Below are 19,575 nucleotides of genomic sequence, written 5' to 3'. Positions count from 1 at the left end.
CACACACACACACACACACACACACACACACACACACACACACACACACACACACACACACACACACACACACACACACGAGCAGTTGTTAAAGAGGAGTATTGAGAGCCTGTTGTCATGCTGACACATTGCATCTGTTCTGAGGGTCTAATGTGGGTTTCTTCTTCTGAAGGAGGTATATTGTCCCAGAATGACTTTACGATGGGCCACATGTTAGACGCTTCACCAACTTTCTTTGACACATGCACTATCAGCAGAGTTTTTGGGAACTGATTTTTCAGTCTTGATGGAAAACCGACACACAGGTCTTGCATACCCACACACACTTGTCATGTGCAATATGTGAATCACCATTCATTGTCTCTGAATCACACATCCATGTATTTCATAGCAAAGGCTAATGAATGGGTGGCAATAGGGACCCTCGGGTTATCTCCGCACAGGCGGATGCATGCTCACATCTGTGGCTAAACGTAAATATGTGGTGGGCTCCCAAACTGACTCATTCACTTAAAGAGCTTCAATGTAATGTTAGAGAAATACGTAGGAGGTTACTGTATATGACTCACATGAACAAGTCAAACAGTTCTATCAGTGTAGGTCAATGCAAGTAGTCACAGCGTGACTGCAAATGTGTAATGTGGAGGGAAGTTATTTCTCTGAATCTCCTCTCAATACGGTGTAGGGCTTTTTTTGCCCATAGTCTGTGAAAGAGAGTACAAACTATAATATTCTATAATTGGAGATAAAAAAAAAAAAAAAAAAACATTCTTATATCTTATTGAAAACATATTGCATTTTAATAATTCAGTGCTTGCCAAAAACAAGTTACTTCCTTTTTTCCTTTTTTGTAAACTCTCTTATTTTAACTGTACTGTACATGCTCCAAGATTATTAGTGCATAATTTTACCCCCCAGAAAAAATCTTATTCTTAAATCTTCCATCGTGCAAGTCTTAAAATCGTGCTACCCCCAAACAAACCATATTTATTTCTGAGAATATATATATGAATGTATGTTAAAGATTTTGTTAGCATATGGCGTAGTTGTGCTTTGAGTCAATGGTTGTCAAGTTGTGTGAATATCATTTTTGCCCAGGCTGTCATACAAAAACATTATGAAGACATGAGAGAAGCAATGAAATATTAATAACTGATTGTAGTCAATGCACTGTAAAAAATAATTTAGAAAAAAATAAAGTTACCTGGTTGCCTTAATTTTTAGTTCAATGAAATTCAAATTTTGAGTTAATACAATGAACATTTTTTGAGATTTGACAGCCTTTATTAAAATATTATTAAAATATTTTGTGAGCATATTGGGTAATTGTGTGTTTTATTTCTGATGACGCAGTGAAACATGCCAAATAGTGCTATTTTCATGATTTATCAATCTTTTTATATGGTTCAGATACAATAATATTTTGAGTTTCTATTTATTAAACAAATTTCCTTCATTGTATCAACTCAAATGTTTAATTTCAATAAACTCAAAATTTTAAGGCAACCAGTTACTTACTTTTTAAAGTTAAACCAACAAAAACCAACACATTTTCTTTACAGTGTGTATACTTTTTCTTGTGAGTTTTTTTAATGCACACACGAAAACGAACATATAAACATGTGAAATGAACATCTTGATGGCCTGAGAATAGACACTGTACAAAAAAAAAAAATTTTCCACCACACACATTAACAAGTTTCATTTTGAAATGGTGAAACCTTTAGCTGTAATTTTGAGAATTAATTTAGTCATTAAGTATTTATGTCAGATAACTAAATTCAGTGTTTTGTTCTTCCTTCATATTTTATATACATTTAATTTATATATATATATATATATTTATATGTTGATGGTTTAATCAAACTTCTAGGGTCATTAAAATAATTTCCCCTCCGGACATCACTTTTGGCCACTACTGTGTATTCAATTCATGTCCAATTTTGGAAAGAATTCTGATAATTTGATATACAGATTGCAAGAACAATATACAGGGGGAAAAATTGTTATCTGAAGGCAAAACAGCTGATTATGTTGGACCGGCGAGGTCATATCCTCTTGTCAAAGCTGTAAAGGGCATGTCAGCTCGTGTTGTAAAGTGAATTGCAACATTTGCAGAAATGAGTGTTAAATTGTGTAATCAAGATCAGTTGCCCGGATGGATCTGCACTTATGTGCCTCCTGAGATTATGGAGTATTATACGCGCAGAAATCCCCCCAGTCCTGGGCAGTTATTTTATGTTTGTTGGAGGTAATCCAGAGCAGCAGTTGATTTGTAGGTGTTTGTATTGTGAATGTAGTTGTCCAACTGACCAGCAGGTGGTGAGAGAAATAAGTACCTGTGAAATGACCTCTGTGGATAGCTACAGAAATAAAGAAAGAGAGGCGGTATGGTGTGTGACGGATAACATAGTGATCCATAATGAATTAACTAACAGGAAAAGTGTGGCATGGCAAGATAAGTGACACAAGCAGTCAGAAAAGGGGTTTAACCTAAAGTAGCTCTGTGTGTGTGTTGTGTCTGGGTATGTGTGGGAGTGACAGAAAGTAAAAGAAGGAGGGAAAAGCAGGAGGGCTGGGTCGGAGGGCTTGTCCTGGCTCTATATAGAGAGGGAAAATTCGAGAGTGACTAGAGGCCAGACAGGAGGCTGAAGAGAGTGAGTGTGTGACCTGTAGCTGAAACAGACCTGCTCACGCTTTCTTCACTGGATATAACCAGGAGGAGGATTTTATTTCACTAAACAAGGTGGGAGATTTGTTTTGTTTCTCCAGCTATTTAAATCCTGTGCTTTCTGTGTAACCTCCTCCCTCCCTTCCTAGTGTGCCAGACAGGTGCGTAGTTAAGAGCAGCAGACAGACAGACACACACAGACAGTACGGCTCTATACAACAACCATTATTCTCTTCATGTGTTCCAAAGATGTTGTTTCATAAAGGAAAAGTAGTTAAAGTTATGAAATATTAAAAGCATTGCTACTGATTTTACTTCTACTCTTATTGAATCTAGAATATTCATCAGTCTTCATCCTTATTCAAGCCAATTAAGTGTTGCATTTAAAGCCTGACCTGTGATTATACAGTTCTTCTTTAGTATTTATGAGAAACACTGTATTTTACATATTTACTATAGTAATTACTATAAATTGTGCATAATTACATGCAACTAACCATAAGAAAACCCTAATCCTAACCCAGTAACACTTTATTGTTTGTATTGCATGTATTTACCATAGTAAAAACTATAAATTATGCACAGGTTGCATGCAACTAACCCTCAACCAAATTCTAATCCTACCCTAAGACTAAAGTAAGTAAATATAGTTCATTAATATTACTCTGTACTATAATTACACTGTAACGGACATCTTAGAAATAAAGTGTAACCTTTGTGTTTAGTCACGTGTGTTTATATGCATGATCTCTACATCGCAAAGCCATAAAATAATAGTTTTTGAAGTTTTTTTACACTTTATTTAGATGGTCCACTTTAGACCTTTTATGTTTACACTTCATTTTAAGGTCATTGTTACAGTGTATTTATACATTTAAGAACTGTGTAATATTGATTAACTACATGTACTAAAGAGTTAGGGTAGGATTAGGGTTTGGTTTAGGGTTAGTTGCATGTAATCATGCATAATTTGCTGTTATTTCAATGGTATGTAACAAGGACACTGTAAAATAAAGTGTTACTGTACTAAGAAAAATGAAGTAGGGTTAGGATTAGGGTTTGGTTTAGTTGCGTGTAAGTATGCGTAATTTATAGCTTTTTACTGAACGTGTAACAAGGATACTGTAAAAAATGTGTTACTCATTCATCTACTAGTTATAAGTAACTTTGCAACTACATGTCAGCTAACACTCAGTGTTAGTAGACTGTTAGGTTAGGGTAAGGTTAGTAGAATAAGATGATATGTAGTTGTAAAGTTACTTACGGTCTATAGGATGTCTTAAAAAAAAACACAAATTTCCATTACAAGTGTCCATTTAGTATTACAATACATGTAAATCAGAAGTGTGTCTGTGTCTGATTCGGGCTGCAATAGAAACGTTTAACTCCTTTAACAGCTCATGAACCTGTCATAGCTGATATGCATGGAAACCGCCAGAAAATCTCCTCCATCTGCTATCTGTCTGTTATTCAATACTGTATAACAAAGCTTCTTGACCTGCTCTCAAAGTCCATGATGTGTCATTCTACCTGCCAATTAAACGGAGCTTAATATTTGTTAGAAAACCTTGCTTTTCCAGCAGACGAGACTGAGAGGTGTAATACTGCTTGTATGCTTTAGTCTCCTCTGTTTGTTGTGTTGAACCACCTGTACATGCATGTGAGTTTGGAGATATGACTATAATACTATATTCTGTTTATCTGCTCATTGGTTGAATGGTGTGATCAAAAGCACTGATGGAAGTCTTGATGAAAGGGAGTGATGTATCATTTGTCAGACAGCAGACTCTCTGTGAAGTAAGAGTGTTTTACTGTCTGCTGCCCGTCAGGCTGTTTGTGATGTAAAAGTCAACACGTCTCTACACGCTACACTCCCGTTGTGAGGAGACAAGCGAGCATCAGGCGGCTTTCAAAAGCCGAAATATCTACATCACTGTAGGTACATCATTACTGATGTTTACTGGAGTGATCGCCATGACAGCGGGGTCAAATGAGCATTTCTTTCACTCAGTGAGTGTCTTTGAAATGCCACTGTGACACTGCTGCCATATGTTTCAGTGTGTGTTGAGGCTGAGCTCTAAAGGCACAGTCATGCAGAAAACTGCACAGCGTGGACTTTGTTTCCGGGGCTGTTCTTTGTCTGTATGGGGGACATTGTGCCTCGTGGGCCGATTGGGTAATTAATGATGCTTTTTCTGTAATTTGCTCGCCGCCCCCTCGTCTTTGTCAAGGCTCTCCTCTTTTTAACCTGACACCACAACGGCAGCTTGAGCGCAATTATGTGTGATCTCAAGACATTGTTCTCGGGGAGGAGGATCAGTGAAAGTGAGGAGCAGTAATTTGATCAATTAAATGAAGAGGAAGAAGAGGAAGAGGAGGAAGGTCGCCCCAAACAATGCCTTTTAAAGGGCTTTAAAAAAAGGGCTATTGAACTGTAAAATCATTTGTTATGTTTCTGAATGAATTCTCTTATGCTCAACAAGGCTGCATTAATTTTGATAGTAAAAATAGCAATATTGTGAAATATTATTACAATTTTAAAAGAATGGTTTTCTATATTAATAACGTAATTTATTCCTCAAAAGCTGCATTTTTAGCATTCTCCACTTCAGTGTCACAAAGGGATATTTATATAGCAAATAGTTTCAAATAAATGCTGTTCATTGTAATTTTCATCATCAAAAATCCTATAAAATGTATCACAGTTTCAACAAAAATATCAACCAGCAAAAACTTTTTTCAGCATTGACAATAATAATTGTTTCTGCTTTGCATCACATAGCATCCATATATATATATAATTTACATATGCACATGCCTCACAAGGCCCATTTTGTGTATAAATAAACATGAAAATGTGCTATTTGATACAAAAAAGAACAGCCTTAATAAGACAGCCTTACCCTGTTGTGTTTCGACTTCTTGGTTTTGACTACAGGAAGTAGCTGTTTCCGTAACAATGATAAGTTTTGGCTCCATAACTTTGATTGTGACTTTTATTTCCTACTGTCTTTTTTGCCCTATGAAGATAAACAGGTCCATTTTTTTTAAACCACTCGTTTTTAAAGTGACATTCATTTAAAGTGACATGTTAATACAAGATGAACTTTAAAGTGACTAAACAAGAGTGAAAAGTTATACAGTTTAATCTACATTTCTCAAAAATAGTTTCTAAGAGAACCAGTTAACTTAATGGATTAGTATCATGAACGCAAAATATAAATTATTCTGGCACAATAAATAAGCAATTACATACAGCTTTGGAGCGTGTTGAATCAAATATGAAGCACATTTCTAGATTTCTGTTTAAATGTAAACACTCTAAGTGGATTATCTTATGTTTTGGTTAATTTATGGGTTTTCACAGACATGTTTTGTTCTGTGCTGCTCAGTGGTGGTGCCAAATATGTTATGATAACTGCAAATATCTGTTTACGCATAGCTCAAATATTATGAACGTGATAAAATGTCTCAAGTGAGATCAAATATAGACAAACTCTGTGCTCTCCATGTCTCTCTCCATGAAAAGGATGAGTTTAGTGTAAGGCAACATTTACACAGCAGTAGTCTGGATAGTTAGCAGGTAAATAAAGACTGATGGACGTCTACAGTAACTTGACGTCTGAGTCACATGACTGCACCCTACCTACAGTATATACACACACACCTCAACATATGGATTCATATGGTTCCCACAGGAACTCGAGTAGAAGTTTCAATAGAAGCTTCAGGTCAAAAGTGGAAAATAATTTCTCTGCCGAAATAGCTCATTATATTCTTCTACTGCTTCTGTCTGTGCTCATGTACCGCTGTGCTCTTATTATGTTTGCAGGATGAGTGCATTATTAAAATAAGAACAAGAGGAACGTCTGTTTATCAGTGCTGTTTATATTGCAGATTGTTGGCTCAAGGCCTCGAGTTCTGTCTGCTTCAGGAAAGTGGAAAACAAATGATCGCTGTTAGGAATCGCATTGCTCTGGCTAACACTCCATCAACGTTCTGTTTCCAGTATCTGACGTTTCTGTTTTCGCTCAAATCTTATTTCTGCTGTAATCATATTTATAGCGTTGTTGTTGTTGTTGGGTATTTTTTGCAGCATCATGGAGCATAATGCTGCTTTGGATTCAATTGTGATTTGCAAGTTGACCCTAATGGCTGACATTTTGCTTTATTGATTTCTTCATGGCAGATAAGCAATGCTGAAGCTCTTGATGCTGGCCGCCATCGCAGCGCTCCTCCTGCTGTCTGAAGGGGGAATGACGGCGAGGACTCAGTCTCGCACTAAGAGAGAACTGGCCGGCCCGCTGCACCTCAGGGGGATTCGGGACCCCTTCGGCTCATACTGCCAGAGGAGAGGAGGCTGCTGCCCCGGCCGAAACGACCAGTGCACTGTGCCCTACCTGGACACCATCTGTTACTGCGACCTGTTCTGCAACCGCACCGTGTCCGACTGTTGTCCTGACTTCTGGGGCCATTGCCTGGGAACAAATCCTCCATATCCTCTCAGTAAGTTCAATGACAATGTAATTTCTGAAGACTGTGCTTTTCAATGTAACAAAGAATGGAGACTGAGATTTCAAACTTAAAGGGGTGGTTGCATGCGATTTCACTTTTTTAACTTTAGTTAGTGTGTAATGTTGCTGCTTGAGCATAAACAGTATCTGCGAAGTTACAGTGCCGAAAGTTCAATGCAAACGGAGATATTGTCTTTTAAAGTTATGACAGTTTATTGCCTACAAAAACGGCCGGTTTGGACTACAATGAGCTTTTTCCCGGGTTGGTGACATCATAAACCCTCGCTAGTCTCTGCTGATGTGACTTCTGCCCGTAATGGTAAGGGCCGTGGCGTTTCCGGCAACCTGTGCTTGGCTACTTCAGCCAATAAAAATCAAGAAACTATATTTGGCCATCTAACCAATCTAAGAGCATTGCGTTTTTCGGAGGGATCGGCTTCATAGAAGCAGGAAGCAAACGAGCCGTTCAGTGGAGACAGCGGTGTGGAATAAAGGTCAAATATAAGAAAAACACGGCGTTGAAAAAAAAGTATTAAGACATGTTATACTGCGCCCCATAAACACAACCAAGCATAGAAAAAACCACAGAACCACCCCTTTAAAAAAGAGATATGCATGTCGACTGCCAGTATGGTATTCTCCTATAACAGTTACTACTCCCATGGTAGTAGCTAGGAATGTGCCCGAAGCCAAATACTATGTTTCGAAAGAAAATGACGCATTTTCCAGAGCCCCGAAAGGGACATGGTGATGGGAAAAAATGTGCTTAAATGCTTTTGTGTTCTCTCACAATTATATATTTGAGCAATTATCTATACTTTGCCGGGATCAGGTAGCTGCTATCGATACGCTTTTTACTTTCACTTTCCAATTTGTGATCAGAGCAGAGACATTTTCCGACATGGTCCTGTCTGTCATCCCTCCTCACTATCTTCACGTGATAAGTGAAATCTGATGTAGCCTACTGTAATGTAACCGACTACCACAGCAAACATAACCCTGACCCTTTATGGGCTTTGTAGAATGCGTTATTAATTTTCTGTGCCTTTTCGAATTCGGATTTAGGCTTCAGGCACATCCATAGTAATAGCAGTCTTTGTCATATTTTTGATAACTGTCAATCACAACTTATTATACACTGCCCAGTCAAAAAAAGTTGCTGTTTGGATTCGAATAGGCAATCTTTGGGATCTTGTATTGACAATGCAAGAGTCCAGCACTCTGTAAAGTCTCCTCCAGCACATCCCAAAGACTTTCAATGAATTTAAGCTCTGGCCAATTCATGTGTGGAAATGTTCCTTCATGCTCCTATTAACATTTTTTTTTAAATATATATACATATAACCCATTTTCCTTAAATATATGTGTGCATGTGTGTGTATTTATATATGTATAATAATTATAAACATTACACACAGATATACTATGTAAAACACAAACTTTTTTTGGAGGATTTTATTAATCACGATTCACTGTTTGACTTTAAATGTGAGTTTTTAACCATTTTTTGAGGTTTCAGTATTTCCCCATTCCGTCTGCCTGGAGACATTGCAAAAAAGTTCATGCTGCTTCTCTCATGAGCATATATAGAGCCAATATCTAGATTTCCAGGCAATAACAACCTAAATTTCAGTGTCTTCTTTAAACAAAGTCATCGTATCGACTGAATATGTTATGCAAATCATACAGACAACTTATACTTTTTTTCTTTTTCATTTTGGATTCCTAGACAATCCCATGACGTAACGGCATTTTTAAGTGACTATCCCTTTAAAGTTAGTTTGGGATTTGTCCTGTTGATCAAAATAGTAAGCCAAATCAAATCCATTGGTATGCACAGGGAACAATTATGGCCCTCAGCCAATGTTTGAGCCACTAAGAAAGGGTTAGTTATTTCCTAGAAACATGATGGAACATTCTTCCCTGTTAATGTTTCCCTGCCATTCTTGCTTCATGGTCCTCACTGTGGTAGTGTAGTGCCACTGAGGTGTTAAATTTTCAGTCATGAACCTAATAATGGGAAGAGAACACTGGCATTCTCATGAAAAGAGCAGAACAGGGGAGCGGAAGGCAGGGAGCAATGAATGGAGGTCAGCTGAAAGAATGCCTGTAATGTACGAGGAGGGAAGGGGATGGAAAAGGCGACTGTGGACAGGGAGGGATCAGAACAGGTATGTGTGTTTGCTAAAGGTGGGCCAGTCATGTCTATAGGGCAGGTATGACTTCACGGATCACAGCTCAGCATTACTCAGACCGAGAGTTGCTAAATCTCAGTAAATGTTTTCTCTGGAAAGCCACTTTCATTTACAGTAAAATAATATTTGATAATTCATGCTTCCTATTCTTTCAAGAACTTTGGGGAGTTAGCTAAGGCATAACTTATTAAAACAACACTAACCTTCAAACGTAAAACTGTAAAGTGTCTACGCATTATTTTACAGATGATAAACAAAAAAAAAAAACATTGCCACACACAGTCCCAAACTCCTCTGAACTTTGCTGTTAAAGCCATCAAACAGGAAATGTCACATCGCACTTTTGAGAGCCCTCTAAAAATGGGACACTTTATTTGCACAGTTTATAGTTAATTAATAGTTTATAAACTGTAGTTAATATTAATAGACTATATGCAAATAGTGAGTTCTTCATTCATTGTTAGATGTGAAAAATGCAGTAATTCAAGAATACTTTGGAATATAGATCTAAGTTTGGTCTTTTAAAGAAGATACTCAGCAGATTATTGCTGAAGTGAAAGCACTTCAAAAATTAAAATCTGAAAAATGTATGGAACTTTAAATTTATTTTAAATCAAATGTACTGTACAAAATATTTTATATGAAATATATATTTTACTAAATATTTTTTACTGTAAAATCATTATAAAATCAAAGCCATATGTATTACCAAGTTGTGTTCCAAATTTGAAGTTGATATCACAAAAATGTAAGTTCCTATGATATTTGCTTTAGGTGCTGTACCAAAAATAGCCACCAGGTGACACACATTCCCATGTGTTCTCCTGTAAAATAAACTTATAGATTTCTGTCCAAATATCACTTCTATCACAAAACAGTCACCAAATATGGAACAATGAGACTCAGACCTTTCCAATAGTATGTGTTTTGTCAAGATTAGAAAAGGTTTTGATTATAAAGTAGTTAAAATAATTGTATATTTAATCTGAAACCTGACACCGGCCACTAGGGGAAGAGCCCGCTAAAAGAATTGACCACTTCCAGGGTAACACAATGTCCAAATTCAAAACGTTCAATCGATTCATTCCTTTAAATAAAAGAGCGCCAACTTTCAAGACATGTCAAGTCCAGAAAACTTCATTTATATAGCACTTTATACAATACAAATAGATTCAAAGCAATTTTGCTGATTACAACAGCATCAAATACAGTCAGATCAATAATATTGGGGAACATGATTGTCATTGACATTGAGATTGTATGCGCGTGCACTGTAAAAAATTATTTAAGAAAAAAGTTACCTGGTTGCCTTAAAATTTTGAGTTCATTGAAATTAAAATTTTGAGTTAATACAATGAACATTTTTTGAGATTTGACAACCTTTATTAAAATATTATTAAAATATTTTGTAAGCATATTGGGCAATTATGTGTTTTATTTCTGATGACACAGTGAAACATGCCAAATTGTGCTATTTTCATGATTTATCACATTTTTTATGTGGTTCAGATACAATAATATTTTGAGTTTCTATTTATTAAACAAATTTCCTTTATTGTATCAACTCAATTTTTTTATTTCATTAAACTCAAAATTTTAAGGCAACCAGGTTACTTAATTTTTAAAGTTAAATCAACAAAAACCAACAATATTTTTTTACAGTGTGTCTAAATGTGATAGTCGGATTGTCCGCCCTATTATCCATACGCTTCTCTTAAGTCGGTAGTTTGTAGTTGCACTTGGTGTATCAGGAGGAGAGGAAAGATGGCCTGTCCTCTTCCAGCCAGGCAATGTGGCAAACTCTGATTAAGCCCGTCAAGGCATGACGACAGCACAGTCTCTGGGAAAGCAGAGGAAAGCCAAGGGAACATTCCTCTGTGGGCACTACAGACTACATGAGAAATAAATGGAAAAGAAAGAATGTTTAATCCAAATGTTTAGTATGCGTGTAGTAGTTAGCCACTGTTCTTCCTCTTATCATTGTTGATTGTTGATTTCAGGTTCTTGTGAAAGGAATGGCCAAAAGTTTCACTCAGGAGCAACATACAAAGAGAACTGTAATTTATGGTGAGTTTGAAATCTAGTAAAAAGGATATGCATATCATCTCTCGCTTTCTCTCTGTTTCTTTCTTTCCTCCTTTCTTTCTCCAGCCAGTATTTTTGTAGCACTGACAACACAGCCTTTTCAAGGGCACTGTGGATCTGTCAATCCAAGGCTATTGTTTTCTGCATCAACACACATGTTGGCAGGATTTACCACAGACGAGAGAGTCTTGACTGGTCTTCAGAGGGACAGGATAGTGGGACCCCTCAGGTCCTAAAAAGATTCCACACATTCCTGAGCTCCATACATGTGCTTCACCTTCGGTGCGCTTGAGATCCGGACAGTGTGAACTGTACAAACACACCGCAGGATCATGTACAGCATATGTACATCCGTAATATTTACCGCGTGTCTCTCTCCCTACATAGACCCCTCGTTAATAGGATTAGCTCTTCTCATAGAATCTAATCCGTCGCACCAGTCACAGCCGAAGCACATTCCCTTTCACTGTTTTTGAGGCGACAGTGGACACAAACCTTCTTGGTTAATGACCCATATGTGGGAATACTTCATTTTGTTTGCTACAGAATATAAATTAAACAATCTACTTTGGCTCTAAAATAACCTCTTTGTTTATTGGTGTTGGATTGTATGTTTGTTTTGCATGAAGAGGCAGTTATTCGCACTGAAGCTGACTGACTGAGCTCTTCATGTGTGCCACAAAACCTCCAGCTGAGATCTGCTGTGAAAATTACAGATAACTGGTGAACGATTTCACGATCTTGACATGCTGCTTAAATTTAAAACACTCGCTTGTCAGCTACCCAGCTAAATAAAATAAAATAATAAAATTATAGTTAAATTAAAATTAATTGAAATAGTTGTTAATGGTACATTGTGACTCCGTACAACTATAAAAAATATTTTGAATTTGTAAACAATAACTTGATTATTGGAGTACATTTTACAAGAAAATACAATTCCAGTCTTTATACTTCAAAATGTAATGTTTAATTCAATGTGTTATTTGACATTTTTCACAATTATTTGTGAAATTTGCTAGAAATTTACTGAAATTATACTGATATTAAAATACTTTACAATTGGACTTTTTAACCTTTTTTTGTTGGTTTTTGCCTTCTTTTGTCTTCTCATCCAGTTTGGATGGTATCCACCTTTATTTTTAAGCAATAAATGTTGCATCTGTTTCCAGTTATATAATGCAAAACAGCTCGCTGCTTCTTGATACTGCATTTCTTACCATATTATTTTAATGCTTTATCATAATTACACAGTATACAAGGATTATTGCACTTTCCTATTTTTCCAGTTATTTACCAATAGCTGAGAAGAATCAGAAGTTTTGTACATTCACTAATAATAGCTGACTTCTGCATTACAAAAATGAGATGGGCAGAGTTTATTGGTTTAAAAGCATCTTACCTTCCTTTGTCATAAAGTGCTGTCTCACTATATTTGGCCTTGTTTGTGAGACACTACTGATGGTTAGACAAAACAAGGAAAGCAGGAATTCCTTACCCCAATGCCAAAGCTTTTTCACACAGCAGTGATATGGGTATTGTCTCCGGGAATATGTGGTGTGGTGTCTTCTCCAGGGTTTGCTTGTTTTTGGTGTGGTGTGTGCACATGGTCGTCACATATTACATATATCTGTTTGTGGCAGGGGTGAAGTTTACCTGTTCTCCCCAACACTGTCTGTATATATTACGACATAAATATGAGAGCCGTCAGTCCTTGCAGTGCCCTAGTGCTGAGAGTCTCGTGATGAGTCTTGTCTTCTACATACTACAGATACAAGGTCACGTTCAGAAAACGTAATATTGTGAAATTTGATTTGAAAATTGAATTTTGAATTAACCTTGGTGCTTCAATAGTTTTATCTGGTGGACAAGGTGAGCAAATCTTTTCTTTTTTTGCCGTGATGGAATTTGAATGTGAGGATTTCTTTCACAGCCTCAGTGAAAGGCTCATGTTTTGTGTTCTGCCTGCAGATATGTTTTTTTTTGTGTGTCTGACTCAGCATGTTGTTGATGCGATATGATTTTATCTGGTACTTTGGTGTGACGGTGCTTTCTGTGATCGCACCAACCACAGAACTCATGGTTATCTCCTATTCCTATTCTAATTTTATCAGGATCTTTTTCAGGATCTGCTTCCTGTGGTGGTAGAGATTGAGGAAATTCTGGCTGCTGTCCCAGTGGCGTTGTTGCTGTAATCCTGAGATTTCCTGAGTTCAAGCCTCACTGGACTGGGCCTTATGTAGCATGTAGCGGCCGCAGACGCAGCGGCTCCTGTAGGATCTGCCCGTCAGTCAGTAATGGGCAGAATAACGCATCTCTCTCTCTCTTTCTCTCTCACATACATTAGTCTCTTTCGGCATCTGTGTAAATGTTACATTGCAACCTTTGTAATTTCTGAGAGGAATGTGAAATATTTATAATTTGTCAGTAATCCAAAGCCTTTTATTCAAGGCAACCTGCAGCTCACAACCTCGCAAATTATGAGCTATGTTAGAGGAATAGTTCACCCAGTAATGAAATTTCTGTCATGAATTACTCGCCTTCATGTCGTTCCAGACACGCAAGACCTTCGTTCATCTTTGGAACACAAATAAAGATCTTTTTGATTAAATCTTAGATATTTCTGTCCCAATACTTTGACGTTTCAAAAAGTTCATAAAGAGATTGTAAAACTAATCCATATTGAGAAGTTTAGTCCAAATTTTCCAAAGAGTCATGATTGATTTATATAATGAACAGATTTTATTTATAATTTCATTAATTCACACATCAATTATGATAAACGGAAGCTCAAGCATGTTTTGCTTGACATGCGAGAACCAATGAGGTTCATTCTCACGTAACGAATTATGTTTGAGCTTCAGCAAGAACCAATGAGGTTCATTCTCACGTAACGCAGCGTGTTTGAGCTTCAGCAAGAACCAATGAGGTTCATTCTCACCTAACGCAGCGTGTTTGAGCTTCAGCGAGAACCAATGAGGTTCATTCTCACGTAACGCAGCGTGTTTGAGCTTCAGCGAGAACCAATGAGGTTCATTCTCACCTAACGCAGCGTGTTTGAGCTTCAGCAAGAACCAATGAGGTTCATTCTCACCTAACGCAGCGTGTTTGAGCTTCAGCGAGAACCAATGAGGTTCATTCTCACGTAACGCAGCGTGTTTGAGCTTCAGCAAGAACCAATGAGGTTCATTCTCACGTAACGCAGTGTGTTTGAGCTTCAGCGAGAACCAATGAGGTTCATTCTCACGTAACGCAGCGTGTTTGAGCTTCAGCAAGAACCAATGAGGTTCATTCTCACGTAACGCAGCGTGTTTGAGCTTCAGCAAGAACCAATGAGGTTCATTCTCACGTAACGCAGCGTGTTTGAGCTTCAGCAAGAACCAATGAGGTTCATTCTCACGTAACGCAGCGTGTTTGAGCTTCAGCAAGAACCAATGAGGTTCATTCTCACGTAACGCAGCGTGTTTGAGCTTCAGCAAGAACCAATGAGGTTCATTCTCACGTAACGCAGCGTGTTTGAGCTTCAGCGAGAACCAATGAGGTTCATTCTCACGTAACGCAGCGTGTTTGAGCTTCAGCGAGAACCAATGAGGTTCATTCTCACGTAACGCAGTGTGTTTGAGCTTCTGCGAGAACCAATGAGGTTCATTCTCGCGTAACGCAGTGTGTTTGAGCTTCTGCGAGAACCAATGAGGTTCATTCTCGCTTAACAAATCACGTTTGAGCTTCAGCAAGAACTAATGAGCTTTGTTCTTGCACGTCACGTAGGTTCGGTTGAGCACGTCACGTAGGTTCGGTTGAGCTTCTGTTTATACTGATCAATGTTTAAATGTGAATAAAAGCCTAAATTCAATCTTTTCATCATATAATTCGTATGGATTAGTTTTACGATCTCCTTATGAACTTTTTAAAGTGTCAGTGGTAATTGTGTAGATGTCAATGGAGGGACAGAAAGCTCTCAGATTTCATCAAAAAAACTTCATTTGTGTTGTAAAGCTGAACAAAAGTCTCGCGGGTTTGGAACATCATGAGGGTAAATGTAAAATGTAAAGAGTAAATTATGACACAATTTTAATTTTTGGGTTAACTATCCCATTAAGTTTGTTTTAAAGATTTACACATTTTTACTGGAAAGAAAGAAAAAAAATACAGATGAAGATTTATTTTGACGGTTTTATCGATCTAAATCTCTTTTTGCCGTGCCGCATCTGTAGACCCTATATGAGGCACCTGCCTGAGCCTATGCATTCAACCTGCTGTCATCTTTTAGAGATTACTATGACGTGTAAACACAGAGAAGGCACATAAATATGTTTTCTCTGTAACGGAGGACATGTCAGAGACCCCCAGGCTTGTATCAGGATGCTGATTTGAGTGAAGCGTGACAGAATGGGAAACACGGCTTCCTGCTGACAACAGGTCACTTGACACTTTTGCACTCTACAGACCTTTTGTAAGTTCCAGCCAGCGCTGGTGTGTGCACTGGTGTGTGAATTTATGTCTCAATCTAATGTACTGTGTGAAGGTTTAGCGCAAAGACTTTGATAAAAAAGATATGTTTTTTTCATCATTTTATTGGCTGCAAGGCATAATAATAGTAAACCTCTCCATGCCACGCAGGATTCAGTCTCTCTAAACGCCTCCTTTCTGAGAGCCTACTCTGCTCTGATTGGTCTACCGCTCACAAAGTGTTGGAAACTAAAAGCCTATTACCATATCTGAATTTCAGATTCTGGCTCATCCTCAGCACTTGTCACACAGTGATACAAACAGTAAAGGTGGCGTCAGTTTTACCGTATCAATTTGAGCTCAAGTCCCCGTCCTTTGGAAGTGGTTTAAGTGGGTTTTCAGCTCAGATAACTGCGTCTTCTCAACATATCGGCATCAGTAGGTGTGGCAAAGTAGACGTTGTTCACGGGCAGTGTCCTTATACAAGTTTGTTACAAACCTACATAGCTTTGAGCTGGAAGTAAGACTGGAATTACTGACGACTCGTTTCAGGCAGTTCAGAATCAGGGAGACAACTCCTTTTGTCATGCACTTTGATTTTTGCAACTTTGCAGACCTTTTGCATTCACTAACAGCTATATCACACACTACATGAAAGATAATATCCAAAAAAGCATAATCAGTACACTTTAATTGTACTCTCCTCTTCGTGTCTCGTCCCACTGATGTCTAGTAAAGTCTCAGCAGCAGCTCTGCTCTTCCTCTTTTAATCCATGTTCCTCTCATACGTCAGGCCTACTGAACCTCCCCACCTCGCTCTGACTGACTAAAAATGGATATTTCTTCCAGAGCTGAAGCCTTAAAAGGCTCACAGGCCTCTCTCACAATTTCTCTTGCTCATTTCTTTCCTCTTGTTTTGTGTCTCAAATGTAGAATACGCCTGAACAAGTTCATTGTTTCTCTCTGTGGTTTGTCTGACGTCTGTCTACATTTCCTTTCTTTCCCTTATATAAACACAGCATGTTGTTTATTATTCTAAAAGTTAATCTACAAGTTACTTAAGTCCTCAGAAACGGCACTGTCAGTGGAAGGAACTTCAGAGGCTTTCACTTTCCACAAATATGGTCCCATGATTCATAAAATTAACCATGTTTGGTAACACTTTAGTTAAGGGTCCAATTATTACTATTAACTAGTTGCTTATTAGCATGCATATTACTAGGATTACTGCATAATCATATTCTACATCCCTTAAACCTACCCAATACCTGAACTTAATAGCTACCTTACTAACTATTAATACATTTATATTTATAGAGTTATATTTAGATTAAAGTCCAATTCTCACTATTAATTAATTATTATTATTAACTATGATTTTTGCCTCAATAAACTCCTAATTACTGCTTATTAATAGTTAGTAGTTGTTAAGTTTAAGTATTGGGTAGGATTAAGGGATGTAGAATAAGATCATGCAGAATAAGGCATTAATATGTGCTTTATAAGTGCTAATAAACAGCCAATATCCTAGTAATATGCATGCTAATAAGCAACTGGTTAAAAGTAAGAATTGGACCCTAAACTAAAGTGTTACTAAAAAAATAGTATTTTTTTTCTATGCCTTTTTAAATACCCTATTTCTATGAGATTACAGATTTGTTCACTAAAGGTTTTCATTTGTCTCCTGCAGTACATGTGGTGAAAATGGGCGCTGGGAATGTGAAGATTACGCCTGTCTGATAGAGGATGACATGATCCAAGAAATTAACAGGAGAAGCTATGGGTGAGCATCAGGAATCCCGTCTAGTGTGCCATTGCATGCGATATTATATAACTAGTGCTCAAAAAAAAACTATTCCTCTCACCTACTAACTCTCTATGGTTTTATCTCTCCAGTTGGAGGGCATCAAACTACAGTCAGTTCTGGGGTATGACCCTGGACGAGGGTCTGCGGTATCGTCTGGGCACACAGCGCCCCTCACGGACCGTTATGAACATGAATGAGATCCAGGTGAGAGTCATCTGCAGCCGGTCAGTACCAAGACATCTTCTATCAGTGCAAATGGCATGTGGAAGAGACAGTTAAGTAAAGGGTCAATGTACAGTCCAGCGGTCAGATGCGTATTTTCCGCTAAAAATAACTACACATTCTTTAAAAAAAAAGATAATTTTGCTTGATTTTGGAGATTATATCTTGAACTTATCTTCTTGTTTTTGTTGTTTTACACACGAACATACCAAACGTTTTTGAGGTTTACATTTTTTTCACTTTTTAGAAAGAAGTCTCATGCTTTTATCTGATCACAAATACTGTAAAAACAGTAATATTATGAAATATCATTAGTTTTCTATTTTACTACATTTAAAATTACATTATGCAAAACTGAATTTTCAGCATCATTCCTCCAGTCTTCAGTGTCACACGATCCTTCAGAAATCATTCTGATATGACGATTTGCTGTGCTCAAGAAACATTATTATCAATGTTAAAAACAGTTTAGCAATTCATATTTTCGTGTAAATCACACATACATTTTTTTCTGTATTATTTGATGAATAGAAATTTCGAAAGAACAGCAGTTATTTGAAATAAAAATATGTATTTTATACATTATAAATGTCTTACTGTAGCTTTTGTTCAATTTAATATGTTCTTGCTGAATAAAAGTATTAATTTCTTTCAATTACAAAAATCTTACTGACCCCAAACTGTTGAACGGTAGTGTTAAAAAATACAAATTATTACAGATAGGAAGATTAAACTTCAAACACGTGTTCTCATTATTTTATACACTTTTTAAAAAACAAAAAAACAAACACATGCTTAAGAAAAGTGCTGATTAAGAATTTTGTTTGCCATGTTTAATATCTATTTATTTTATGGCTGCTTACTAAATAAACATAAAACGCTGAAACTGAATTAGGGGTAATGAATTGAGAAATTAACTTTCCCTTGAGACTTTGATATATAAAAGTTAATCGTGATGTAAGAAAATCCTGTAAATTTTGGAACTGAAAACTTCCTTGTTAGTCAAAGAAAAGCTTTTATAGACACCAGGCCCAGAAATAACTCGATCTCAGAATATGTCAACCCTTGACGTCAAAGTGTGGTGAAACGCCGCCTCAACAGATAAGTATGTACTGCTTATCCAGTCATAGCCGTGGGCGTTTTTCTCCAAGTCCTCAGTGCGTCACGGCCATGAAAACCAAGCGTTCGGGAGAGAGGCTCAAAACCATGGCAGAAAATAGCCTTTGACTTATTCATTATGATGTTTTTGAACGCAAACGTCACAAGTAGACTTCAGACAACAGTATAAAAATAATAAAAAAGACAGTTCATGACACCTTTAACTGAAAACAAAGATACCATGGCATGCTACAAGAGAAATGAAGCTAGCCAGAATGCCACGACTGACCAGTCATAATCAATGTAGATAATCTCATTATTCATGTCATAGTTATGCCCATCAACGGCTCCTGATTATCCCTTCTCACGCTCTATCTTCAGTATTATACAGTATGCCGCTAGGAAATCATCAAAGCAAGAATAAGAGAATAATTCGGAAATCAGACTGTTGTTTGATCTTTACTATGCATCAGCTGGTTGCAGTGCATTATGGTACAGTGAATGCATCCTGGATGCATCCGTCTGGATGTGTGC

At 37.3% G+C, this 19,575-nt stretch overlaps 1 protein-coding gene across 1 annotated transcript in view; it reads left to right on the top strand.

Moving 5' to 3' along the window:
- The first annotated feature begins 2,611 nt into the window (after positions 1-2,611).
- The window catches only part of tinagl1 (tubulointerstitial nephritis antigen-like 1), a 34,271-nt gene continuing 17,307 nt past the window's right edge, over positions 2,612-19,575 (top strand). The window contains exons 1-5 of the mRNA XM_067424980.1: positions 2,612-2,746; positions 6,861-7,177; positions 11,381-11,447; positions 17,605-17,697; positions 17,811-17,925. Of these exons, the coding sequence (XP_067281081.1) occupies positions 6,868-7,177; positions 11,381-11,447; positions 17,605-17,697; positions 17,811-17,925 (585 nt within the window). The 5' untranslated portion in view covers positions 2,612-2,746; positions 6,861-6,867. The remainder of the gene's footprint in view (positions 2,747-6,860; positions 7,178-11,380; positions 11,448-17,604; positions 17,698-17,810; positions 17,926-19,575) is intronic.

Source organism: Pseudorasbora parva, chromosome 19, assembly GCF_024679245.1.
Source record: "Pseudorasbora parva isolate DD20220531a chromosome 19, ASM2467924v1, whole genome shotgun sequence".
Lineage (NCBI taxonomy): Eukaryota > Metazoa > Chordata > Actinopteri > Cypriniformes > Gobionidae > Pseudorasbora > Pseudorasbora parva.
The sequence above is the reverse complement of the archived record's forward strand: the minus strand, read 5'-3'. Positions and strand labels throughout refer to the sequence as shown.